Consider the following 25,895-nt stretch of genomic DNA (forward strand, 5'->3'; position numbering starts at 1 on the left):
GCAGAGAAGGAGAGATTTAAAATCTTACTCGTGCAAGAAGAAAAGTGAACAGTATATTGGTTCAGGGAAAAGCCCCTTTCGACAATCTTGAATGTTCCAGAGAAGAAGCAACAACGAGAAATTGTAAAAAGTGTTACAGAGAAAGTAAACCAAAGATAAAATAAAAAGCTAAGGGAAGTGGGCCAGGCTTCCAAAACAGGCCCAATATAAGACAACTATCATGTTCAGCTTTAAATTCTATGTGAAATCTCATATTCTACTCCAATGTACTTATCTCCTACTGTTCTTTATTATTGTTTATGTATACTCCTAAAATAAATGATAGTTTTCAAGTTATATTTATTGGAATGTTACAAGGGATATACATAGAAATGAGATATAATAATAACAATTTTATTATTATTAAAAAGGCAAATAAAAAAGTGTAATTTTCATAAATGAATTTATGAAAACATAATTTTTCAGTGAATTTAGGGAAGAATAATTAAATAGATTTGAACATAATTTTTTTTTATTTATTTGAATAGATTTAGAGATAAATAATTCATTTTCACTTATCTTCAAATCCACTCAAATAAAAAAAAAAATCATATCCAAATCTTTTCCACGTTCTCCAAATCCCTTGAAGTAAAGAAGGCATTAGATTCCATTCAGATCTTTTCACTCCCTGCTTACCAATAATATTTTTTTTTTAAAACGAACAGTTTTTCATCTGTGTAAGAGTATTTAATTTTTCATTTGGTTCTCTTCGAAGTTCAAAGTTTTTTTTTTTTTTTTTTTTATATTCATTTGTTTCTCTTCGAAATTTAAAGATTTGTTTCTATTCGAAATTCAAAGTTTTCTCATAATAGTCAACAACTCAATTCTTAAACATCTCACTTGTTTCAATCAGACTCATAAAAACAAGATTATATTTGAATTGATGAAAAAATTTTATGTAAAATCAATTTAAAGTTGTTTTTCCCATTAAAAAAATAATACATTGTCAAATAATTTATAACTGTGGTACATATGTCTATTTTATTTGTTTACCTTTTAAATTTTATAATTATTTTTAAATTAAATTAATTAATTATAATAAAATTGTTTATTTTTTATTTAAATTTACAAATATATTTTATTAAAATATACTAATATTATTTATTTTAATAATTATGATCAAAATTAACTTTCCTATTTTTTATGATCATAATAAAAAATTTGATACAAATACATCTAAACACATATGTTTCACTATTACATATAACAAAAATATTTATTATAACTTGAATATTTATCACATATCATTTTTTTTCATATCATCATCAATTCGTTTAAAATTATTATTTAATATATTTCTTAATAAAATAAAATAGTTTTTTTCCTTAGTTTTCTTATTCTAAAAACAAGTAATTTTTCTATGTTTTAAGAAGAAAATTCCATCTATTTTTTAAATGAGTGATTTTTTGAAAAATGTTTTATTATCAAATGTTACATATTGGAATAAAGAAAAATAAATAAAGGGTGAGTCGAGCACTGATTTTAACACAATCTTATAATTAAAAAAAGTTATAACAAATTCCATAAAAACATTATTTTGTTCAATTATTTAAAAGAACAGTAATCGTTTATTTATTTATGAAAAATATTTGTTTTTTTCTGGACATATAACGTTGTAGAAAGGACGCTCCTCTTCCTACGTAGAAAAAAAAAAAAAAAAAGACAAAATGGAAAGGAGATATTTGAAAAGCTTAGAAAGCGGGATTGAAACACGTGGCTTGCTATCCGTTATTCGACCGTTGCAGGAAGAAAGCTGTTGTTGTGCTGTGTGTTAATGCAAACACAACCCAACACAACACAACACAGCACAGCCTCTGTGTCCATTAAAATCACTCTCTCAATTTCTCTCTCTCTGTCCATCATTCTTGCAATTGCGCTTCCATAATCATGGCCATCGCAACAGAGACTCAGCCTCAACAACACAAGGTCTCTCTTCTGTTCTCTTTTCTTCTCTCTCTCTCACGCACACAAATCTAGGGTTTTCGTTCCTCCAAATCAGACCATTTATTATTATTATTTTGCTTTGCGGAATTAATCGGCAACAAGGTCTCGTTGCTGATTCTGTGGTGTTTCGTTTTGTCAGGATTCTTTCGAGGTGTCGGGTTCAGCTGCGGAGAGGAGGTGGACGCTGAACGATTTCGAGGTTGGAAAGCCTCTTGGAAGGGGGAAATTCGGCCACGTCTATTTGGCAAGAGAGAAGAGTGTGAGTTTTATTTTGTTAGGGTTTCTGCTGTTGATATTGTATTCTTCTGATGATGACTCGTGATTATGCTAATTTCTATGGATTATTTCATTGGTTTTTCGTATTTTCTTTTGTTCTCTTAATTTCAAATCGAGGGTTTGAACGATTAGCTGTGCATAGGTGTAGCTATGTGCATAGGTGTAGCTACTCGAGTTTTTACTGTTGTTGGATTGTGACTACTTGTTGTTATAGTCTTTTGATGAGATGGGATGTAATATGAAGCATCTAAAATGTCTCACGTAACACTGATAACAGGTTTTTTGGAATTGTTGGTTTAAGATCAGAGCTGTTACATTGCACACGAACCATTGACCATTGTATTTGTATGAGATGACTGTGATGTATTGTGCCAATTTGTACAGGATGTTTCTCTTTACTTTTTTGTTTTCAGAAGTTAATTTTAGTGTGAGACTGATATGTGGTTTTGGTACAGAGTAATCATATTGTTGCTTTGAAAGTACTCTTTAAGAGCCAATTGCAGCAATCCCAAGTTGTGCATCAACTTCGGCGAGAAGTTGAGATTCAAAGTCATCTCCGACATCCCCACATCTTGCGCCTCTATGGATACTTTTATGACCAGGTACGTTTGTTTTTTACTTTTTATGCTGATATTGTCGAAGAGGTTTAAAATGCTCTGCTATTAACATTTTATGTGAAATAACACAACTGCAGAAAAGAGTGTATTTGATTTTAGAGTATGCACCCAAAGGTGAACTTTACAAGGAATTGCAAAAATGCAAGTATTTCAGTGAAAGGCGTGCAGCTACTGTAAGTATAGCGGCTATTGTTTTTTCCTCTCCCCTCGTGTACTGTTATTTGTGTGATACAAAAGATTGACTCAAGTGTTTTCTTCCACATTAGTGTCTTAATGTATTAAGAAGCAAGTAAATACTGGAACATTTGACATAATATTTCACTTAGAGTGCGATTGCTTAGATACGTGGTTGGCAGTCTACATTCTTCTGACATGGACGAAATGTTTATCTTGTGTTTGAGAGCAGTATGTTGCGTCATTGGCTCGGGCCCTAATATATTGCCATGGAAAACACGTAATCCACAGGGATATTAAACCAGAAAACCTTCTTGTTGGTGCACAGGTGATCTACTAAACTCAGGCTTCTGTTTCTTATGTGGCTCTTTTTGTTGTCCTCGTTACTTATGTTAACATTTTTTTCATCTCAGGGTGAGCTAAAAATAGCGGACTTTGGGTGGTCAGTGCACACATTTAATCGCAGGCGGACAATGTGTGGCACACTGGATTACCTTCCTCCCGAGATGGGTATGCTTATGCCACATGAACAGTGGACAAATATTTTTTTTGTTACTTTTTTCATAAATGGTGCTGCACTATATTTATTGTTTAATACTTTATGTTTCAACAGTGGAGAGTGTAGAACATGATGCGAGTGTGGATATATGGAGCCTTGGTGTGCTGTGTTATGAGTTTCTTTATGGGGTCCCTCCCTTTGAGGCTAAAGAACACTCAGATACTTACAGGAGGTAAAGTACCAATCAGTTGGATATAATTTAGCATCAGCATCATGCTCAGACTGGTTTTTTATTGTCCTAACTACTTTTTTATTATTATTCCCGCTGAGGGGACTAAGATTTAACCAACTAGGGTGCTTTTGCTACTGAATCTACCGAGTTTCATGCTGCTGTCCACTTTGGTCTCTTTTTATAGACTGCTTTGTAAACACTAAATCAATTTAAATTGCAGTGCAAGTGGATCTTATGTTCCCTTTTGAAAACCTTATTTACAGGATAGTACACGTGGATCTTAAGTTCCCTCCTAAACCAATTGTATCCTCTGGTGCAAAGGATCTTATCAGTCAGGTTTGTTACTCAATGTTTATATATTTGTTCAAACGTTATTTGCCTTAGTAACTCTTTCCTCTATTTTTTTTTTGTTTTATTGACAGATGCTTGTCAAGGATTCCTCGCAACGGTTACCATTGCACAAACTCCTTGATCACCCTTGGATTGTTCAGAATGCAGAGCCTTCTGGTGTATATAGGGGCTAGTGAACCTTATCATTCTTTTTTGGTATTTTCTTAATCAGGAAAATCACCTAGAGATGAAAGAATCGAAGCTTGTCATTTGTTTGTAAAACCTATGATAAAGAATAACTCATCAATTGTTTTTCTTTTTATTGTTGTAACCCTAAATATATAAAGGTATCTTTTTCTATATATTAATTTTGATATTATAATATTGAATGATTGTAAAATATTTTAATATATCATTAGCAATACATTTATTTCTAAATAAATAATAAATTAAAAATGTATATTTTTATAATTAAATAATTAAAATAAAGTTAAGTCTTTTACTTTTTTTTGTTTTAATCTTTACATAATTTAAAGTTAATATAATAATAACTGACTTAAATGGTTTACATATTAATATAATAATAACTGACTTAGATACCTATAATAATTGACTTGAATGGTTTAGATACCAAAAAGTTCGAACTATCTTAGTTTACAATACTTTTTGTTATATTAATTATGCGTATTTTTGTCAAATCAACCATAACTAGAAATAAGAACTGAAATAGAATAAATAAAAAATTTCAAACATTAAAAATTAACATTTTTTCCACTAAATAAACAGGTAAACATTTAACTAAAAACATTAATATTTAGTATTGTCATTTAAACACTCTACAATAACCATGTCAGCTCAAGAAAAAATCGTTATCACAACAAACGTAAGATTAAAGGGAAAAAAAGAATGAAAAAAGCGTCTGTTTATACCTCGTTCCAGTAAAACTGTTTATAAAACCAAAAGAGAGAGAACAACAAAAGGCAAATAAACTAGTCCCTTCAAGCCCCTGATAGAATAATTCTGATCAATTCTAGGTTAAAAGCTCAACAAAATCTCCTTAGTATAACGATCAAGTAAAGCAAGACGTACCAACTTTCAAAACATGGAAAAGGATAAAAAGAACTGCTCCCAGTACTCCAGGCTTTTGGAGGTTGTAAGCATTGGGTAAAAATGATACAACATGTCACCAAATACACTTGTAGGTAAACAAATCTATATCTAATTTATCGTCTCGATACCATTGTCTGCATGGTTTTCAAATTGTTGTTGATCTTTGAAATTGTCCCCTTCTAACAATTGACTGAACGTGTTTTCTTTTTTCTCAGCTTCACCAATATCATTGCAACTGCTCCCTTCTAAGAATTGACTCGGAGGTTGTTCTGCTTTCTTGGCTTCATCTAAATCTTTCGGGCTCAAAAAGCTTGGCTGGTTGGTGGAAGAAAGGAGTCTTGCCCACATTCTGTCAGTAATCACAACTTTGTTCTGCCTCTCAATGATTCTCTGGGATCAAAATTTGAACATAAATTCTCCGTTGTATAAAGAATTCTGAATATAAACCATCAATGTAAAATTGGAGAAGCAATAGAAAACAGCTAGCCATGTTCATATGTACACGGTGTGGCAAAACATATAACAAACTCTGTATATTTTAAACATCATTCTTCCGTCACAATGATAGTAGCTAACTAGCGAAAATCTCTGGTTTTTTTCCTTGACCACAGGAATTTTCCATTGAAAAGAGTCCAGTTCAAGTCCGGCACACTCAAAAATAGAACTCAATCCAACCTCTTAAGCCAACCACCGCTTGATATTAAGCACCAGTAGAAAATTATTGTGCCCAACCAAAAAAAAAAAGAGAGGAAAACATTATGAAACAGTCCAAAATTTGGGTAAGGGTATGTAGTAACTCACATTGAATGGGATATAAGTATGTCTTCCATTGACCAGTCCAGACGTAAATCCGGTATACCCTGCCATTGCACCATGCACTGCACTCTGAGCAAGAAGTGTACAGTAGACATTATCTGATGCATTGCTTGGAATTGCTCGGATCATGTAGGTTGGATCTGGCACATACAACAACAACAACAACAAAGCCTTATTCCACTAAAGAATTAAATGGTTGCCAAATTCGAATTTTAAGAAACCTTTCAAATTCCAAATAAAATGGAAGACTAAAGAAGCTACAAAGAATTGGTCAAAAAAGAAGAAAATAATGTAAGAGAAACTGACCTATATATTTAAGATTGATGGCAATCTTATCCTTCCTTGCAAAGTGGTCCTGTTAGAAAATGACAAATGTTTTTTAAAAGGGAAAGAAAGAGAATTGTACAGTTGATTTTTTTTAATTAGAAAACCCTAAAACACTGACTTGTAAATGCACTACTTGATGCCGGGATGATGTCAGTCACCTACACGGACATCAGCTCAGAGTAGCTGAATGAACGCAACTAAATACTCGATAAGGCACTAATGAGGTATTAAGGCTATTGAATCAAGTTAATTTAGACTCACTCAAATAGAAATCCATTAAAATATTATAAATAGGTTTCCATTTACGAGGTATACATTGTTTATTGACTGCTTATTTGTTATGTTTAAAATATGCTTTGCTGAATTAAGTTGCAGAGTGTCTTTGTAGATACACCATCCCTCTCAATCAGAGAAGTGCGAAGGAGACATCCTGGCATGTCCTAAAACCTGAAGACGCAAGCAAAACAACGCACCAGAGAGCAAGTTGAAGCAGACATCTCAGCCCTTGCAAGAACAGTACAGACACACACACACACACATCTACATACACGTATGCCATCTAGCTATTGGCTGAGATAGAGAGGAGTATGATAAATGGTGAGCTTTTTACTGATATGCAATGATAAACAGTAGTCATAGTGCAGAGTAAGCAAAATCATGAAAAACTCAACTCAAAAGGTTTTGCCAAATGACGCATAAAAAATTTCAATCTACTTTTGTAGTTTTTAACAGTTCAAGAATCCAAAAATGTTTTTAGAGCTCGGCAAGGCAAAGATTAAATTATTATTTAAGGGAGTGAAATACAATCCATTAAGATTGAAATTAATCAAAAGAATATTGTTAGGTAACCACTTTACTAGTTAATTCAACATATCAGTAGTTAGCCTAAAAAGTTAGTTGAGTGGAGATAATTAGAAGCATCAAGGGAAGTTTCCGATAGGTAAGACGAGGGAACACAGATGGAGGAATATAATTAGAGAATGGGGAGATAACAGGATCTCTTGCATACCTTGAGTATTCCATTCATTGATTTTATATAATATAATTCTAATTCAGCTTCTATCAAATATAGTCCAACCAATTAATAGTAATTGGAAAGATCTCCCCAAGTAATTAATTCCTCAGCGATAGTAGAATTATACTACAAAAATTCCAAGGAAAAAGAATTATGTTTTAAAAACCATCTTATGTATAACAATACCTTGATCTTATGAGATATCCATAAACCAACATCTTGAAGTAGTTTGTTTCCAGAAGCATCTTTCTGGTCCATGTCTTGCATGCTTTCAGTAAGAAGATCTTGTCCTGCTCCCTCAGCTATGACTATGACCATATGCCCATTTTCTTTCAGCCTTTTCTCAATAAATTCAAAAAGTCCACCCTTTCCTTCAAGGTAGAAGGGTGACTCTGGAATCAAGCAACAGTCCACATCTCTGCTAGCAAGAGTAGCATACATAGCAATAAAGCCTGCAGTCACAGTACCCATTAAACACAGGAAAAGGAAAGCAAATAGATCCAGCTCCTTCAAACAACTGGTCCACTTTAGAGGATAAAATGCAATTACACATGTTGATTAAAAAATAAACAGTTGAGGATTATGATAAAATCAAATAAATGTATAAAAAGTTTCAAAGTTGGTAACAATGTCAATCTTATTTTTTTCTTTATAATTAACAGTTATTAGTGCCTTTATCCTCTAAATTGCACTTCGTGCACTTTAGAGGAAGCAGCTCCAAAAAACACAAGTCTGACTGAGCCGATTGGGAAACCAACCAGGGCTTAAATAATCTGAATTAGATGCCTAAAACATAACAAACAAATGCAACGTAATCATACCACTATAACGTCCCATTAGCTTTACAACACCAATGCCATTCTCAATACTTTCAGCTTCAACATGTGCTGCATTGATGGCACGTTGAGCCTCCTCGACCGCAGTATCAAAACCAAACGATTTGTCAATAACCTAAAGAAAAACAAGACAATTCCACATGAAGTTTTCTCAAACATAGATAACCAACACTTCAGATGCATATAATAGTAAAACTATAGTTCTAGAAAAACAAAATAACATAACATTTGAAACAAGCGTACCGGGATGTCATTATCTATGGTTTTGGGAATTCCAGCAATTGCTACTTTCAGGCCCCGCCGTCTAACTTCCTGTACAATACCAACATCTGTTCAGAATCCTTAATTCATATATTAAAAGATTGATTTCAGGTCAATCAGGACAGGCAGCTATACATTTTATGCTACCAAATTTCTTTTAGTAAAATCACATGCTCTTAACAATCCCTTGAAACTACCATGAAACTTGACCTACAAGAAAAGACTGCATTATATTTGCAAACTAGCATAGTTTAAGGAGTTAAGACTCTATTTAATTTGCACTTAAGGACCTGGGTCAACTTTGCCACTGAAACTACATCTACATAAGATATATACTATCATCATTGTGCTATTTATTGGAATAAAACGGAAAGGGCTCGAATATAAGAGCGGAAATATGCATAAATTACCAAAAATACAGTTCCCACCTTGGGCAAATAGAAGGGATGAATGTGAGACTTGTCAGTTGTACTACTTGGTGTTGAGATGATGACGGTCACCAACACCAACATCAGCTCAAATTAGGTGAATAAACACCATTACGTGACTAAATATTAAAAGAGGCACTAATTAGTTATTAAGGCTAGTTGATTAAGTTAATATAGGTTCACCCAGGTAGAAGTCTATTAAAACATTATAAATAGATTCACGTTTATGTGGTATACATTGTAAATCGATTGCATAATTATTAGAGTTTTAATATGTTTTGTTGAGTCAAGGCGTTAGAGTGTCTTTGTTAGCACACCATCCCTCTTAGTCAGAGAAGCGTGAAGGAGACATCCTTACAAGCAAGCAACAGAAAGGGAAATCACTATGAACCTTTATGGAGCGCTTTGGCAAGGTGGTGTTAAACATACGAAACATCCCAAGGTAGCCTTATACCACATGATCACCATTCTAAGACTAGGCTCCTTTGCTGACAGTTTGCGGAACAAACCCACAGCCGATCGAGAAGAATTAAGACATCTAGCAGCTATGTTCATGTAGTTAGAAGAACTTAAAAGACTTTTGCAACAAGGTCCAAGTCAAGACAACACCCATCAAGAAAAGGACATACGAAAAGGGCTTGAGGGGCCAATATATTGTGATAGACAAAAAGATCTCAACCACTAAAGAAATGGAAATTTTCTTTCCTTCATTAGCCTCTCAATCACCTCTCGAGCCTAGGGCCAATGTACTACTTGGTGCTTATGTTGGTCATGACACCAACATCAGCTTATATTAGTGGAATAAACACCATTAAGCAACAAAATATTCAATAAGGAACTAATCAGGTGTTTAGGCTATTGGATTGAATTAATCTAGGCTCATCCAAGCAAAAGTCCATTCAAATATTATAAATAGGTCCACATTTCTTAAGTATACACTATTCATTGATTGTGCATTTATTATGCTTTTAATATGATTTGGTGATTTGACTGTTGAAGTGTTTTTTTTTTGTAGAAATATCATTTCTCTCAATTAGAGAAATGCAAAGGAGACAAGCCGACACAGTCTGAGACCCGAAAACACATGCAAGCAAGCAAGCACAAGAGAGCAAGTTGAAGAAGGCATCTTGGTCTTATATGGCTATTTCAGTCCTTGTAAGAACATCATTAATTATTAATAATCTATGATTTTTCATTCGAAATTATTTTATCTGTACTATCTTCTCTTAATGTCATCAGCAAATAGAGTGAACATAAGTAAGTTTATGAGATGTCAACTAAGATTGAAAAAGCAAATTAAACTTGGAATGCCTAAGCATCCGCCTTCATTGAACAAAATCAAGAAAATCAACAAATAAACCAAATAAAGTACACAAATATGCCACTCATAATCTTAAAAAGGTATATATTAAACATATTTCTTTTTCAATGAAATGATATTATTATTTTTCTTATCGTAGATAAAAAATAGAAACATTACATTTTTAAGAACTTTGAATTTCAATACCTACCTCATAAATCACAGTAGCTCCTCTCTGTGTACCATCTCCTCCAATAATATAAACCTGTAACAAGAATCAGAACAATGAAAACCCATGCAATGACAATAACCTACTCAGGTTTCAAGCACATCGATATAACTAAACTCTGAATTTGTAATAACGGCATTCATCGTCATTAGATACTTCATTATAATACAGTTGACACATGGTAAACCTGATTAATTCCTCGATCCTGGATGCTGTCAACTATCTTGCTGGTATCATGCCCCCCTCGTGACGTCCCAAGAATTGTACCTCCACGCTTATGGATGTCATTGACCACCTTAGGTGTTAAAGTAATGGTGTTCTTGGAATAAAAACCTCTATAACCTCCCTGTATAAAGTTTGGATACAATATAGTGGTGAAGACAATGGATCAATAAGTGTGACTGAGGTTAAAAGAACAGGAAAAAAAAATGTGGATGGTAAATTGTCTCCATGAAACCCAAAAGTTTGTTCAGTCAAGTATATGTGGGAAATTCTCAATAAACACGTGCATTAATTTGCCAGAACTTGCAAAAACAATGACATGCACATATCTCATGTAAATACTACATCACACTTCGTATTCAATATGCTGTCTTTTGACAATAATAACAAAATGTAGGATTCCTTAAACTACCAGTTATTGAAAGGTTTCATAGCAGCTAGTCAGCTTACCATCGTTACTAATGTTTTATTCACATATGTTTATCATCATGGCAAGAAGTATTTAAGAAAAAAGGCTCATGATTTGTTTCATAAAGGTTCCAAACTAAACAAAAAGAAAAAAAAACAAGTTCCAAACTGGTTCACTAACAACAAAACAAAAATTCCCAAATCTAATGCAGTGAAGAAAAAACAACTATGAGAGAGAACTTGCTTGATACAAACATTAAAATGATCACAAAGACAACTAGACGTGTCGAAAAACATATAATGACAGCTAGTTTGTATACACTTCCTGATAAACATTTATGGAAGAAGAAAATAGAATGAATTAAGGAGATAAGCTGAATCTAACTTCTTGCTGAGTTTAAATTAATTCATGAAACCTTAACCTTTTTCTAAAGCCTTTTCTTTTAACTTCTCCATGAGCAATTATTAAATAAACAGAGTTTGGTATTTTTACCTAGAAAATGTTTAACAAAATCTCTCATAAGCTGGAAGCTAAACCAAACTGAGATTTAAGTCAAAAGTTGCAACTTAGACTACATTTAACTTTATCAAGAATGTCCCTAAAAGAGGAAAATAAGGAATAAATCCAAACCAAGAGTTTGTACGAAATCAGAGTCTGTTTGATTAATTGTCCAGTAAACTATCCATGCAATTTGATTTACAAGGATGAAATAAGATTTACAAACACAAAGAAGGGACAGAGAAGCACATCATAGCGGTGTAAGCTTTCTTACCTAATGCAAATCACAGGATATACAATCCACAGCAACAGATAATATGATGAACATACAACAAAAGAGAATTTTGTCACTCACATCTATGCCAAGGACTTTGTTAACACCATACATGTAAGAAAGACCACAGACAATTTCCCTTATGACAGTGTTGAGGCCAGGGCAAAGTCCGCCGCAAGTGACAATGCATGCGTGCACATCATCCGATCTAAAGTATACCTATTAGATTAGGTGTCGGTGAGTTGAAACGGAATAGATTATTCATTCTAAAATATTCTTAATATATGCAAACAACCAAGTGAAATTACCTTTTGTCGAGGGCCTGCACGTCTAAAATGTACACCTCTTGGACCATCCTTGTGAACAACAACCTATCAAAAAGGCCAAATAAAAGCATAAACAACAATGCTTCTTGGTAATGCTGATGTACAATAAATAAATCCACGATTCCATTTATTTTCCATCTTCACCGTTGAAAAGAAAGAGGTTCATTCAGTGTTTTTGTTAATGATAATTGATCAAGTATCAGTAACCGATGTAAAGAGTTTCTTGTTCCGCCAACCATCGAACTGAGCGATAAACATTAATTCAATCGCAAAGTCGTTGTTGATACTTAATAGGCCAGGCAACGCAAAAATAATACATAGCAGAAGTGTTTAAGATGGATGAAACGGAGAAAAAAATGAACAAACAGGTCGCCGTCGCAAATAAAAACAGATAGAACCTTCTGAGGCACAGTGTCGTCCATATGCACGAAATACTGCCTGAACAGGTGAAAAAAAAATAGCGAATCAAGGTTTCGAACAGAATACATTCCATTCTCAAATCACAATCACAGCACGAAGCAAGGCGATTCACTTACTTAACAACCGAGTAAGCAGGATTGGACCGAAGCGGATTCGGATAAGTCTGCAGAAAGCAAAAAAGCATTACACATACAAGCCGCGAGTTAATGCGTCAATGTGACGCAGTTCGCAAATGTAATCGAGTAAATCCTAGAGAGAGAGGGAGAGAGAGATACGGGAAGATTTAGAATGTAATCGGTGAAATGAGGAACGTCTTCGAGAATGTAACCAGCGTCGCCATGGACGATCTTCAACTGCGAATCGGAATCGCTGGACGCCATTGTTCTTCCCTACGGAATCTTCGTTGTTTATCTGTTTTTTTTTTTGCAGATTTTGTTTCGGACTGTGGAGTGGGCGAACGACGAAGTAAAAAGAGGTGGAAAGAGTGTGAAAAGAGAAAGAACACTGAACTTGGTTGTGCGCGGATTTGTTTAGTTTCAACGAGAATCTAAGTCCTGACAGGTCACAATGGATATGAACCGTGCGTGTGTGCCATCATCGTGATCGTGGTGGAGATGGACGATCAAGATCGAATCTGATAGTAGTGAAGAGCTGAGAGTGCGCGAAAAGTGTTTCTGGAATCTAAAGACTCGGTTTTACCCAGATGCGGTGGTCGCAGAAAACTGGTGGCGCAGTTTTACCGGTTACTGTTCAATTTAAACAAAAATAAGTTGTACGATCTCTGTGTTGAACTTCTTTTTTACTTGTAGGAGCGGTATTTATTGCTTTTGCAAGATTGTGTTATAACAAGTTAATTAAACCTGGATTTGAAGAAATAAAAAAGGAAAGAAGTAAAGACCAAGAAAGTAAAAAGTTATGCTGTTGGAAATAAGAGAAAGAGGGTGAAAAATGTGATGAAAGTTTGTAATAAATATGACTGATGTAATAAAATAAATCTAATTAAATGTTACTTTAAAAAGTGATTTTTAAATGATTCTATTTCAAAATAAAATAATTAAAAAATGTAAATTATTAATTTAATTTAATATTTATATTTTTATATTTAATAATGTAATATGTTAAAATAAAGATGCATATTTTCAAATGTAATTTATTTAATTTTAATTGAATTTGATTATTTGATTATAAGATTGTGTTTAATATAAATATAGGTTAAATATGTTTTTAGTCCCTTGGGGTGATTTTGGTTTTGATCTCTCTTTCAAAATAGGTACAATTTAGTCTTTTAACTTTAGAAAATTCTGGTTTTAGTCAATTTTACCAAATTTTTTTAACTTTAGTTGCTGTTTCAAGCACGTTCTAAATGCTATAATGAAACTTACTTGAAATAGCAAATAAAGTTAAAAAATTTGGTAAAAATGACTAAAACCAGAATTTTCTTCGTGACAATGTAATGTTAATTTAAAAATTAGAGTCATCTGATGACTTTTTATTGTATTATTTGATAGGTTTTGATAGCCAATTTTGTTCATAGTTTTGTTGACAAATCTCAATTTAGTCATTCGTTTTAAAAGTGTTTGAAATGGGTCCCCACTTTTAAAATTTTGGGTCAAATTCGTCCCTTCCATTAAATATAACCAAATGGATTTAATTGTGTGCGTGCTAACGTGTTAAATCAGCTTTGACTCAAATGAACGTGGCCACTGCACGTGCCACCGTCGTTGCTCCCTGCACCACCACCGCCCCGACCTGATGACTCTAGTGAAGACTCAACGTCAACGATAGTCAATTTATTACTTGAGGGAAAACGAATGCGGAAGCTTGAAAGGAAAAAAAGTTGAGAAGACGTGACAATGACTGAACCAAGCGCCATATTTATAGAAATTTTTTGAAAAACTGCAACACATCATCATCGTTCAAAACCACCACGTTCAACAGCCCAGATCCGTGGATGTTACAACTGCCAGGAATGGACAATCCCCCTACTAATGACACATGTCTTTTCCCGCCCAAACGTTCCTACGTCATAGGTGAAAGGTCAGTAGTCCAACCCAAGGACCCAGACCTCTCTTCAAACCCTACAGCCACTACGTTGCTTAGGGCTTGGGGGGTTGTGTACCATAGGGACCGAGCGATATATGAAAGACGTCTGGACAACGTGTTCAGTACGGGCGCAACATCCGTCCACCAGGTCAACTTAAGGATACAGAAGTACGAGCCTATGGAGCAGATCTTGTTTAAGTCAGGTCGTCCAAGATAATCGACGCGAGCGCAACGCCCGGTTTATCAATGACATGTTACACTGTCTCAACCATAAGGTTAACGAAGGAACGACCGTGCTAGGTAAACCGTCCAACGCAGATCGAAAGGCATCGTTAAGACAAAATTAAGATAAAACACGATTAAGGGTATTGGGCCAACAATTGGACCGTGATTAAGGTTTTCTTAATCATAGGCCTATGGCAAAAACTAAAAATAGAGGTCAAAGGTAAGGGGTAATAGGTTACATTTGCTGCGCATTTACTCTGGTTCTCTCTCTTTCTCTCTCTATCTTTATAAGTGATTCATACACTGACTTGAATGTCAGAAAACCTTTGGCAGGTACCCAGCTGAAACGTATTATGACGGAAAGATTACGGACCGAACATACAGAAGCATACGAAGAAATGGGAGGTGCGCCGAATATTCAAAAAACAAATTGTATAGATTTTAATGTGGTCCGACCTCACTACCGAAACATATAGTATTTAGCTTCAAAAGTTTTGATTTGAAGAGAAATATGAAAGAAAAGAAAGGATCTAGAAAGCAACATGATGGATAAGAGATACAAAAGTGAAAGTTCTAGTCCTGAAGAAGACAAAATTATTGTCTCTCTCTTCCAAAAAAAAGTAAAAATCTCAAACTTCAAACATTTGAGGCGAGAGATGAATTAAAAAAAAAGAAAAAGAGAAAAAGTACAGGTGGAACGTTCCGAGTGGATACAACGACGTTAACACAACACGAGTCCGGTCCGCGTAATAAAAATCATTTTTTAAAGTTCCATTTGCGATTGCGCATCAACACCAAACGCTCCCTTAACCCACCCAACCCAAACCCCAAATCCGAAACCGTCCTATTCCACGTTCGAATCAGGGGCATCTCTGAACTGGAAAAATCAGATGCCAGCGATTTGAGCGATACACAGTGAAGAAGCTGCGTAGTGCGTTTCGCTCTTCCAAATGGCGGTTTCCGATAGTCCAAGCGGTGCCTCCACGCCGCCTCAACAGGAACAAGCCAACAAGTACGGTTTCACGAAGCCTCTCTCTCTCGCGGGTCCCACCGACGCTGATCTCCACCGTAACAACGAGTTGGAGAGGGTAAGTAGACTGTGATTCGTCTCATCTTCGATTGTTTAGGGCCCCGCGCCTTCGCATTCTCGCTTTCGTGTGAAACCTAAACCTCAAATTTGTTTTCTTTTGCTTCAGTTCTTGCTCGATTCGGGGCTCTACGAGAGCAATGATGAGTCCGCCGCGAGGAAGGAGGTTCTTCACCGCCTCGATCAGGTTAACTGTCTCTTCGATCTCGCTTTTGTTGTTATTTGAGCGCGTTGATTACTGCGTCGGTGTTCTGTTTATTTGCCTGTTCAGCTTCTGTGAACAGTATTGTGGAATTTGTTTCATGTTGAGGAACATGATTTGAATTGAAACCTTTATGCTTGTCTAGGGTTCACCAGGGCTTTCGGATGGTGCCCTTTCTTTTTGTGATTGAGGTTTTTCACTGTCCTTTGGTTTTGATTTTTTGTAATGACCAAGTTAGCTTGCAATGTAGATTGTGAAGAGCTGGGTGAAGCAGTTGACGCGCCAACGTGGCTACACAGATCAGATGGTTGAGGATGCAAACGCAGTTATTTTCACTTTTGGTTCTTACCGACTTGGGGTGCGTATGACATTGTGAAAATATTCATACTTGTTTGGATTGTGGGGGTTTACATTAGAGGCTTGCTTTGTAGTAGTTTATGTCTGATAATTTATCCAGAGAATGCTTGTGTTGTTTAGATTCACCATAGAAATTAGCAAGTTATGAGTTGTCAGTAGAAGAAGGAAATTAAATCTTGAAGTAGAAAAAGATTCGAAGGAGAATTAATTTTATGAGCAGGAATGCATTTATTGTTATTAGGATCTGCGAATAGCTAAAAGTCCGAGAATGCTTAGTCTGGTGGATCCTCTATACTTAACTTTTTATAGCTGCTTAAAGAAAGAGATCCCTGATGATGTTAAACGTTTTCTGCTGAGATTATGTTAATGTACACGTTTAATTCTCCTCGACTCGGGAATGCTGTAGTTCCAAGCCTTTTGTTTGTAACAATATTAATATTTCAATAATTTGCAGGTTCATGGACCTGGAGTTGACATTGACACTTTGTGCATTGGTCCTTCTTATGTGAACCGAGAGGTGACACACTTCTGCTGGTTATTTCTCCTCAATTTAGTAAAATCCCTGACATTGGTTATATTTTAGCCAATTTCTCTCTTTTGCAGGAAGATTTCTTCATCATTTTGCATAACATTCTGGCTGAAATGGAAGAAGTTTCTGAACTTCAACCAGTTCCTGATGCACATGTTCCAGTAATGAAATTCAAATTCCAGGGAATATCTATAGATTTGCTGTATGCAAGTATATCACTTTTGGTTGTGCCAGAAGTAAGTTTGGTTATTCATTCATCAGGGTCTTTGTATCTTCTGAGTGCACACTTTCGTGGGGGACAATTTTATTAAAACTGCATTCTCGTAGGTTGAGAATTTGAGATTTCCCTCACTTAAGCACACTGTCCTTCACAAATCTTTTACAGTTTAGACCAATCACGTGTCGTATATAAGTACTGCTATCTCTTTGTTGTTTATCTTTCTTTTGTGATTTTATCATGTTTGGTTTGGAGGTAGGATTTTTGTCTTTTTACCCACGTTCCACGGAGTACTATTGCAATTATATGGGGTAGATGTTTTTGTTGTTTTGATTTGAGACGGAAGATATTATATTAGTATGCTGATTATTGACCTTCATGTAACATGTTAGTTTTGCTGAATGCACGTTTTTATTGTTGATCTAAATTTACTTGTGGTTTATTGACTTTGATACATTATATTCGTTAGGTTGGCAAACTGTATTGTATTTATAACCTGTCACCATGTATCCATTTCCTGTTTCCTTCTTGCATTCTAATTTTGTGTGTTTGATTGGGTGGAAAGCAAATAGGAAGGAAAGAAAACACAGATAAACACAGAGAACATGTTTCTTTCCATTGTACTTTCTCAGTCTTCCACCATAGAATCTAGTTTATTTAAACTTGCCTTTAATTTGATTCGGTTTTCTAACATACTTATCTACAGGACCTGGATATCTCTCATGGTTCAGTCCTGTATGATGTTGATGAACCAACTGTTCGAAGTCTTAATGGCTGCCGTGTGGCAGATCAAATTCTTAAACTTGTTCCAAATATTGAGGTTAATATATATGTTCTTTTGTTTGATTAAATGAGATATTATATTTAATGGTTGTTCATCTTATTAATTTGATAGTCCATTAACCCTTGATAATGATAGCACTTTCGAACTACACTGAGATGCTTGAAGTTTTGGGCTAAAAGACGTGGTGTTTATTCAAATGTAAGAGCTGCCCCGACATTCTTTGGTTGTATTTTATTTCAACACCAATGGTATTTTCTTTTATAATGATTTTAAATACTGTTTTTTGGTGTGCTTAGGTTACTGGATTCCTTGGTGGTGTAAATTGGGCTATTTTAGTTGCTCGAATATGCCAGCTTTACCCTAATGCAATCCCTAGTATGTTGGTTTCCCGGTTCTTCAGGGTCTATACACAGTGGCGATGGCCAAACCCTGTAATGCTATGCTCTATAGAAGAGAATGAACTGGGATTCCCTATATGGGATCCTCGTAGAAATCCCCGAGATAGATTTCACACTATGCCAATAATTACTCCTGCATACCCTTGCATGAATTCAAGTTACAATGTCTCAGCAAGTACTCTTCGTGTCATGATGGAACAGTTCCGCTATGGCAATAAGATTTGTGATGTAAGATAAGTCTATTATTTCTTGGTATATTTTATTTGTGACTGTCTTTATTTGATTGATACTTCTACTGTTAGGAAATTGACCTCAATAAAGCCCAGTGGAGCGCACTTTTTCAGCCTTATATCTTTTTTGAGGCGTACAAAAACTATTTACAAGTGGACATAGTTGCATCGGACACTGATGACTTACTAGCGTGGAAGGGCTGGGTAGAATCTCGATTGAGGCTGCTTACCCTAAAGGTACAGTCTTGTCATAGTTTAGTACAAGACTTTCCTGTATTGGGTTTAATTGAATTCTGTTCTCCGTTGAAAAAAATTAATCTCTAAACGTTTCGTAAATTCTTTTCTTGGTAGTATAGGTTTGTCATGTACGTACAAGCTTTATTGAACCTGGGATCATTCCAGTTCTATTTTTTTATTCATTGAAAATATTTAATTGTTGAACATATATGTATATTCTTTCCTTCCCATGCATTAAACATTGACAATATGGTTTTCAATTATTTGAGTAGATAGAGCGAGATACAAATGGGATGCTGCAGTGCCATCCTTACCCACATGAGTATATAGACACATCTAAGCCATGTGCACATTCTGCATTTTTCATGGGCTTGCAAAGGAAAGAGGGAGTAAGAGGTCAAGAGGGACAGCAATTTGATATACGTGGAACGGTTGATGAATTTAGACAAGAAATAAATATGTATATCTACTGGAAGCCTGGAATGGAAATTTTTGTTTCTCATGTTCGTCGAAAGCAACTTCCTGCATTTGTTTTTCCTGATGGTTACAAACGCACTAGAATGCCAAGACACATAAGCCATCCGACTGAAAAAACAGGTGATGATGCCACAAAGTGCTACTCTGGATCTGGGCCATCTGAAAGATGCACCAAGAGGAAAAGTTACCCTGAAATGATGGAAAAGAAGCCAGACAAACCAGATAAACGGGCATCTATTAGCCCACAGAGGTTAGAAAGTGTTTCTCCTGAAAGTTGTACTAGTAAATTAGGTGGTACAGCTCAAATGAGTGTTGATAGTATGGAAGGGGTTTGGGTAGCTGGTTCAACGGCCAAGTATGCTAACAGCAATTGTGAAATTAAGTCATCTGATGTGCTCCCAGGAAGTGGACTAAGCTCTGTCGTAGCTGACATGCAGATAAGTGAACCAGGCTTTGTTGACACCACACATGATATGTTGAAACCGAGGAGTGTAGAAGTTCCTAATGAGGTAAGCTGCTGAATCAGTGGTGGAACCTTTGGAAGTTGTTTGGTTCATGTGAACTTCCTTAATTAGACGTTGGTGATGCATTTCAGAATGGAGTTGTCGTTGGGGACAAAGCTCAGGATCTGGCTTTAGATTGCTTGGAAAGTGAAGAAACTGAATCGACTAACAACTTTTCAAACTGTAAAGCGGGTGTCGTCGATATGGATCAGCAACTAGACAAAGCATGTAATTTCATCACAAGGGATGAATGCTCAGATTATGTACCAAATGCCAGCTCCCAGAACCTCAGTTGCGAGGTGAGTTATTTCGTTTGAGGACTTTTTGGATTAGGACTATTGTGGATGGCAGTGAAAAAACTGGAAGTCTGGGAGATAGTGAGTCAGGGATCTGTGCAGGGTGATGTTTGTGTGGCTGATCCAGATCAGTTCTGAAGAGAGTGGGTGTTTTCTTGGAAATAGAGTATTTCAAAATATCAGGGCTCAAGAATATAAGGTTTTGAATTTTCTAACCTATTTGTTTTCTCGGTAATAGAGGCCTGTCTGATCTTACAATGATACTATTCAGTTCACCTCATCCTTTGCTTCGTTCTTTCATGGAAGTTACCAAAAATTTATATTTCATGAGTTTTCAGAATAAGAAGTCTAATCTTGTTTTTTTTTTTTGGTCTGATTTGATTCTTTTTTGTTTGATTTTAGATTTGTTTGCATATTTATAGCCAAATTTAGAGTATGGCCTGCCCCTTCTCTCTTCCCATCTTTTTGGGTCTTATTTCTATGAACAACTGTTTTAATGTTGTATATTTTCCTGTTTCTTTCAAGATAATTTGACTGTCAATTTCCATGGTAATTTAATTTCTTAGTTTTCTGACTGGTGAATGTGTGGTCGCAGGTCCTGCACCACTATACGTGCTATGTTTCCAGTAACTGTGCTTAAGAACCTAACTTGTTTTGTGTATAGAGAGACTCAGAGACCAGACCTTCCTATTGTTTCATTTAAATTTTTTTGTTTAATACATTTTTCCCTAATTGTTATTATTCTTTCTATTTTCTATATTGTGTATAGCCAGATTTCAGACTCAGAAGTGTTGTAAAATTGAAGATGGGCTAGGTCAGAATCTCTGCGGAACTTTTGAAAAACATGTTTGTCAACTCTCTTAAAGATTGTTTTTATACTGTGGTCTTTGCTTTTGGTTTTGTAGGTGGACGAGTTTGGACTGAATCCCATGATGTTTGAGAGGGTTAATGGCTGATTTTCCTGTCACGCTGCTACCCTGTGCATTGTTGGTGGCCGTTGCTGTGCTGAGATCCTGTGAGCGGGACTAAGGCTGTTGTAATAGAACAGTGAGAAAAGATACAACAAATGATGGCAGTGAAAGAGATTGGGGTTTGGGGTATATGGCATTGCGATGATCGTTTGTGTACATAGATGAACAGCATGACGGAGACGCTTAAATTGTGGTCTCGTCCTGTTGTGTGAAACATGCGCTCATCTCATCTTCAGAGCTCTGAATTGTCTCATAAACCTTAACATATCTACTTGGATTTTAAAGGAGTGGGAACTTTGTATTTTGCTTGTGACGTAGATGTGATCGATACGTTATGTAAATGTAAAAAATGGCTGCTTCGGCTAGGTTATTTAGAAGAGAAAGTGGTAAAACAAAAATATATTGGCGGCAGAATGGGGTAGTCTTTCTTGTTTATCCTTTCTTCGGAAGTTTCGGTGGGAGGTTCCTTCTGTTTATTGGGTTTCGTTGGTCTTTCAATTTAGTGAAACACTTTATCTTGTGAAAATAGTTTCTTTCATTAGTGCTCTTTCATGGCTTTCTTTTATGTTTTTGCACTTAATTTGCTTGATATTCATTTTCCTTCTAGTGAAAAGACCAATGAAGCAGGATTATTCTGAATTTCGCGCTGATCACTTGAGACAATCGTATGTAAACATAGTTAACAAATTGTGGTGCTTACACGTTAATCACATCCAAAACTTCGCATTGTTCTTGGAACTCTTATTTTGGTCGTATGTATATCTCGTCTGCATTTTTGCCTCACATTCATCGAATACGTTGTAGGTATGAAAAAAACTTACGTGGGAGTATACTATGTTTTTCAAAATAATACTCTTTTAATGAGAAAACATTAGTTATTCACATTCGTGCATAATACTATCTTTACATGCCGTACCAACAGCTTGCTTAATTTTTGCTTACAACATTCTCTTGCAACTAGAAATGTACCCTGTATCACCAAGATGAGTTATTGGTTGCAGCATTACTCTCCTTGTAACTACAAACGTACCTTGTGTCCCCAAGTAGAGGAGCGATATCAAACTCATTTCCCATTTTTCTACGTGTAGAACCTGAATGACAACACCGAAGTACTTGCAAAATCTCCTTCGTGGAAGGTCTGGTTGAGGGCAAGGAGCTTGTGCAAAGGAGGCCCAATTTGAAGACATTAGCCATCTCTTGCGCATAACGTGGTTCTTTGACATTCTCATCGAATGCATCAGTAAGGCTCTTGGCTTCATTAAAATGCTCCCACGCCCATTCAACTAAGCTGCATGCACGCTCGCCGCTTATATTAGGCTTCCTTCCCGTAACAAGCTCTAAGAGCACAACACCAAAGCTATAAACATCAACTTTCTCGTTAATCTTAGTTGAGTAAGCATATTCTGCAACGCAAGTGAAGCACATTATCAGATCAGCTCACTTCAGTATCAATGTAAAAAGTTCTGTAGATGGCAATTTAGCATCATTTACCTGGTGGAATGTAGCCAAAAGAGCCTGCTAGTGCAGACATGGTGTTTAGTTCACCGGGCTTTGCCAACATCTTGGCGAGCCCAAAATCTGCTATTTTAGCTCTGAACTCTGAGTCCAACAGTATATTGCTAGATTTGACGTCTCGGTGGATGACGGGGGGTGAGCATTCATGGTGCATGTAACACAGGCCTTGTGCAGTCCCAATGGCAATATTCAACCTCGTTGGCCAACTCAACCCAGGAGGCGATGTTTTTTCCTCTGCATGAAGCCATTTGTCCAGGCTCTGATTTTCCATGTATTCATAAACAAGAAGTTTGGAATTCTCACTTGCATAGCAGCACAAAAGCTTCACTATATTCGAGTGGCGAATGTTGCCCAGGATCTCAACCTCAGTCTGGAACTCTTTCTCCAACTTGTCATCCACATTCTCGCGATTCCAGATCCGCTTCACCGCAACATACTCACCTGGACGATTTGAAGCAATCCGGTAAACTTTCCCAAACCCTCCACTCCCTATGAGGTTATTGTCTGTCAAACTCGAGAGGAAGTTTATTTCCGTGAGATCAAGCTTCTGGAATGAAGTGAGCCTCCACGTTGCAACCTTATTTTTATGCCCGCAGTGCTTTTTGCCCCATTGCGTTTTCAACATATAGTAGACCAAGGAAGCTATTGCCGCTAACACAACCGCAGTGGCAGCCAGAACCAGGGCCACTGATTTCGAAGACGAATTGCTCGACTGTGGTGCCGCTGACGCGGTTTTGGTCAAGCAGTTGTCAAGGTGGACGTTTGGATTGTAAGCACATAGATGAGGATTGTTCAAGAAACTGTTTTCAAATGCGAGGTTATTGAACTCATCAGGAATTTTCCCAGATAGCCGGTTGGAGGACAAGTTGAGGAAAACAAACCGCAACCTATCAAACTGAGGAGGTATTTCACCTGATATGTCGTTTTGAGACAAGTCCAGGTAAGCCAGGCGGGGAAGAGCAGTAATAGCCGTGGGAATCTGGCCAGAAAGTTTGTTTCCTGATAGTGTCAAAATGTTCAGTGATTGCCACGAAATAATCTCAGATGGAAGTGCACCCGAAAGTTGGTTACCATCCAGCATGAGAGCTGTAAGCTGTGAAAGTTGAGTCAATTCCCTTGGAATTTCACCCAAAAGCATGTTGTTTCTGGCATCAAGAAACATCAGATTTTTAGCTGAAGTAATCCCAACAGATATCCCACCCGAGAAGTTGTTGTTGGCGATTTCAATCCTCGTCATATTCCAAAACACTTGACTCGGAAGAGACCCAGAAAAAGAGTTGTTGCTCAAAATCAAGGACGAAAGGTTATTCATAGTCCACAAACCCAAAGGAACCTCACCCGAAAACTTGTTATTATAAAGCTGAACCGTGGCTAGAGAAGGACAATTCCCAATCCACTCAGGCAAAACCCCACTAAAATTGTTGGAAAATGCAACCACACCAATAAGGGCACCACCTGCACATAAATGTTCCGGCAACCCACCACTGAGCTGGTTCTCAGAAACCTCAAACACTGTAAGCTTGGAATGCAAGCCTAGTTCTGGAGGCAGTGTTCCACTCAAGTTATTGCTGAAAACCCTGAAATAGACGAGACTAGGAATTTGGCTTAAACTTACGGGAATCTCACCGACCAAGTGATTTTCGTACAAGTGCAAGGTACTCAAGTTCTTTAACTTTCCAAACTCTGGGGGTATGGAACCCGTCAAATTATTCTTCGCGAAATCAAGCTCGATTAATTCCAAACACTGCATCGTAGTACTAGGAATCACACCCGACAATCTGTTACTGAACAGGTACAAGAACCTCAACTTCCTCAGCGAGAACAAATTCCTCGGAATGCTCCCTGATAACTTGTTCTTCCCCAAATCCAACCGTTCGAGGTTCGTGAAAATATCCCCGAAATATTCTGGAATCTCTCCGATCAAGTTACACTGCGGCATATACATAGACCTCAAATTTTTTAATTTCCTAAACTCCAACGGGAACTCCCACGGCGCGAGTTTGAGATTATAAGCCAAACCCAAAAATTCGAGGTTCAACAAGTTTCCGATTTCCCTGGGGACAGTTCCCTCGAAGTTGTTTGCGGACAGATACAGCGTTTGCAGTTCTGACAGGTTCCCAATCGCGGCCGGGATCTCTCCGGAGAAGGAGTTGGCGCTGAGGTCCAGGAAAGTGAGGGTTTTGAGGCGGTCCACGTCGGCGGGGATCGCTCCAGCGAGGTAGTTCTGCGACAGGTTGAGGTACCGGAGGTTGGAGCATTCGTACAAGGTTGTCGGAAACTCGCCGGAAATGGAGTTGTTGAAGAGGTTAAGCTCAAGTAGGTGTTTGAGGTTGCAGATTGTGGAAGGAAGGCTCTTGGTGGTGGTGATGCCTTTGCTGGAGAGGACTAGCTTCGTGACGGCGCCGCCGCTGCTGCATCCAATCTCCGCCCACTCGCACGGCGCAGAAGGAGACGGTTTCCATGATCGGAGCGACGGTGGGTCTCCCAGTTCACGTTTGAGAGTGAGTAAAATTGTTTGTTCAGTTTCTGAAATTACCCGAGAGGGTACAGCGACGCTGAATAACAGAAAGAAATGAAATGAAATAAAGAGGGGCACTTTGGACATTTCGCAGTTTCAGTTAGGGATTTTGCCGGGAAAATGTGACTATCAAAATTCGAACATGAGGTTTTGTTGTGTCTGTCTTTACTCTGTTATGTGTTTGATGTATTGCGATGTGTGTGAATGAGTTTATTATATATTGAAAATAATCACGGGAAAAATAATATAAGCACTAGCAATGAACTTTAATTACACGGGCGATGCTGAAAATGATGGAAGCAAGAGGAAAGTGATGTTTGGCTATGTTAGAGTTTCGTTCAAACACGACTGATTAAGATATTGTGTGGCATTTCTTGGATTTTTTTTCAGTGGATATCTTTGGTTAGTTAAAACTACACAATTGAAAGGACATCTCATCATTGTTTTTTCTTTTCTCTTTTCTTTTTCTTGTTTTGGTTCCATTTTCTACCATCAATATTTATTCTCTGGCAAATTGATTTGGCTTAAATTGTTTCATTGGGCCACAAACGCATGGATTAAGGAAAGGAGAAAGCTAGTCAACAGTGCTGAAGTGAATATCTTTATGTTACTACACTGAAGCACGCTACCTTCATACTTTCTACCTCAAACCACCATTTTTCTTTCCAATAAAATGGGACAAAGGTAACCTAATATCATATAAACCAAAAATTGAATTTTTTTT

At 36.6% G+C, this 25,895-nt stretch overlaps 4 protein-coding genes and 1 long non-coding RNA gene across 16 annotated transcripts; 3 read left to right on the forward strand and 2 right to left on the reverse strand.

The window, feature by feature from the left end:
• Positions 1-1,803: 1,803 nt before the first annotated feature.
• LOC106760912 (serine/threonine-protein kinase Aurora-2) lies at positions 1,804-4,473 on the forward strand. Its single transcript, XM_014644357.2, has 9 exons — positions 1,804-1,965; positions 2,123-2,242; positions 2,715-2,861; positions 2,954-3,049; positions 3,283-3,378; positions 3,464-3,560; positions 3,664-3,781; positions 4,045-4,117; positions 4,204-4,473. The coding sequence occupies exons 1-9, from the start codon at positions 1,927-1,929 to the stop codon at positions 4,303-4,305; spliced, it is 888 nt and encodes a 295-aa protein (XP_014499843.1). The 5' UTR covers positions 1,804-1,926; the 3' UTR covers positions 4,306-4,473.
• Positions 4,474-5,018: 545 nt separating this feature from the next.
• On the reverse strand, positions 5,019-13,310 carry LOC106762554 (ATP-dependent 6-phosphofructokinase 6). The gene is made up of 13 exons (XM_014646530.2): positions 12,858-13,310; positions 12,699-12,745; positions 12,561-12,600; positions 12,145-12,207; positions 11,918-12,055; positions 10,621-10,779; positions 10,416-10,469; positions 8,459-8,527; positions 8,201-8,330; positions 7,566-7,831; positions 6,344-6,392; positions 6,023-6,177; positions 5,019-5,611 (listed from the first exon to the last, which is right to left on the reverse strand). The coding sequence occupies exons 1-13, from the start codon at positions 12,960-12,962 to the stop codon at positions 5,330-5,332; spliced, it is 1,557 nt and encodes a 518-aa protein (XP_014502016.1). The 5' UTR covers positions 12,963-13,310; the 3' UTR covers positions 5,019-5,329.
• Positions 6,400-10,109, forward strand: LOC111241667. Its single transcript, XR_002667811.1, has 2 exons — positions 6,400-6,961; positions 9,920-10,109. It is a non-coding gene; the product is annotated as an uncharacterized LOC111241667 (long non-coding RNA).
• Positions 13,311-15,606: 2,296 nt separating the features above from the next.
• Positions 15,607-21,690, forward strand: LOC106761954 (nuclear poly(A) polymerase 4). Of its 12 annotated transcripts, XM_022780768.1 has the most exons (15): positions 15,608-15,938; positions 16,047-16,124; positions 16,390-16,497; positions 16,951-17,013; positions 17,100-17,261; positions 17,949-18,062; positions 18,162-18,224; positions 18,323-18,652; positions 18,727-18,891; positions 19,164-19,877; positions 19,964-20,170; positions 20,270-20,366; positions 20,763-20,825; positions 20,937-20,981; positions 21,073-21,690. In XM_022780768.1, the coding sequence occupies exons 1-12, from the start codon at positions 15,801-15,803 to the stop codon at positions 20,303-20,305; spliced, it is 2,178 nt and encodes a 725-aa protein (XP_022636489.1). In that variant the 5' UTR covers positions 15,608-15,800; the 3' UTR covers positions 20,306-20,366; positions 20,763-20,825; positions 20,937-20,981; positions 21,073-21,690. The 12 variants fall into 12 exon arrangements, with proteins under 12 accessions (XP_022636484.1, XP_022636491.1, XP_022636489.1 ...); XM_022780763.1 differs by lacking the exon at positions 20,270-20,366 and having other exon boundaries at positions 15,607-15,938; XM_022780764.1 differs by having other exon boundaries at positions 20,763-20,981.
• Positions 21,691-21,975: 285 nt separating this feature from the next.
• Positions 21,976-25,330, reverse strand: LOC106762696 (receptor-like protein kinase HSL1). Its single transcript, XM_014646730.2, has 2 exons — positions 22,630-25,330; positions 21,976-22,541 (listed from the first exon to the last, which is right to left on the reverse strand). Exons 1-2 carry the CDS (start codon positions 25,256-25,258, stop codon positions 22,114-22,116), a joined length of 3,057 nt encoding a protein of 1,018 aa, XP_014502216.1. The 5' UTR covers positions 25,259-25,330; the 3' UTR covers positions 21,976-22,113.
• Positions 25,331-25,895: the final 565 nt, after the last annotated feature.

The sequence above is a fragment of the Vigna radiata genome, chromosome 5 (assembly GCF_000741045.1).
Source record: "Vigna radiata var. radiata cultivar VC1973A chromosome 5, Vradiata_ver6, whole genome shotgun sequence".
Lineage (NCBI taxonomy): Eukaryota > Viridiplantae > Streptophyta > Magnoliopsida > Fabales > Fabaceae > Vigna > Vigna radiata.

Coding starts and splice junctions, on each gene's coding strand:
- LOC106760912 (XM_014644357.2), top strand. CDS start 1,927: ATGGCCATCGCAACAGAGACTCAGCCTCAACAACACAAG. Junction 3,050..3,282: donor GTGAAAGGCGTGCAGCTACT/GTAAGTATAGCG, acceptor GTTTGAGAGCAG/TATGTTGCGTCATTGGCTCG. Junction 3,561..3,663: donor TTACCTTCCTCCCGAGATGG/GTATGCTTATGC, acceptor ATGTTTCAACAG/TGGAGAGTGTAGAACATGAT.
- LOC106762554 (XM_014646530.2), bottom strand. CDS start 12,962: ATGGCGTCCAGCGATTCCGATTCGCAGTTGAAGATCGTCCATGGCGAC. Junction 12,601..12,698: donor CCTGCTTACTCGGTTGTTAA/GTAAGTGAATCG, acceptor TCACCTGTTCAG/GCAGTATTTCGTGCATATGG. Junction 7,832..8,200: donor GCTAATGGGACGTTATAGTG/GTATGATTACGT, acceptor CTGTGACTGCAG/GCTTTATTGCTATGTATGCT.
- LOC106761954 (XM_022780763.1), top strand. CDS start 15,801: ATGGCGGTTTCCGATAGTCCAAGCGGTGCCTCCACGCCGCCTCAACAG. Junction 16,125..16,389: donor TTCTTCACCGCCTCGATCAG/GTTAACTGTCTC, acceptor CTTGCAATGTAG/ATTGTGAAGAGCTGGGTGAA. Junction 18,653..18,726: donor ATGGCAATAAGATTTGTGAT/GTAAGATAAGTC, acceptor TTCTACTGTTAG/GAAATTGACCTCAATAAAGC.
- LOC106762696 (XM_014646730.2), bottom strand. CDS start 25,258: ATGTCCAAAGTGCCCCTCTTTATTTCATTTCATTTCTTTCTGTTATTC. Junction 22,542..22,629: donor TTTTGGCTACATTCCACCAG/GTAAATGATGCT, acceptor CTTGCGTTGCAG/AATATGCTTACTCAACTAAG.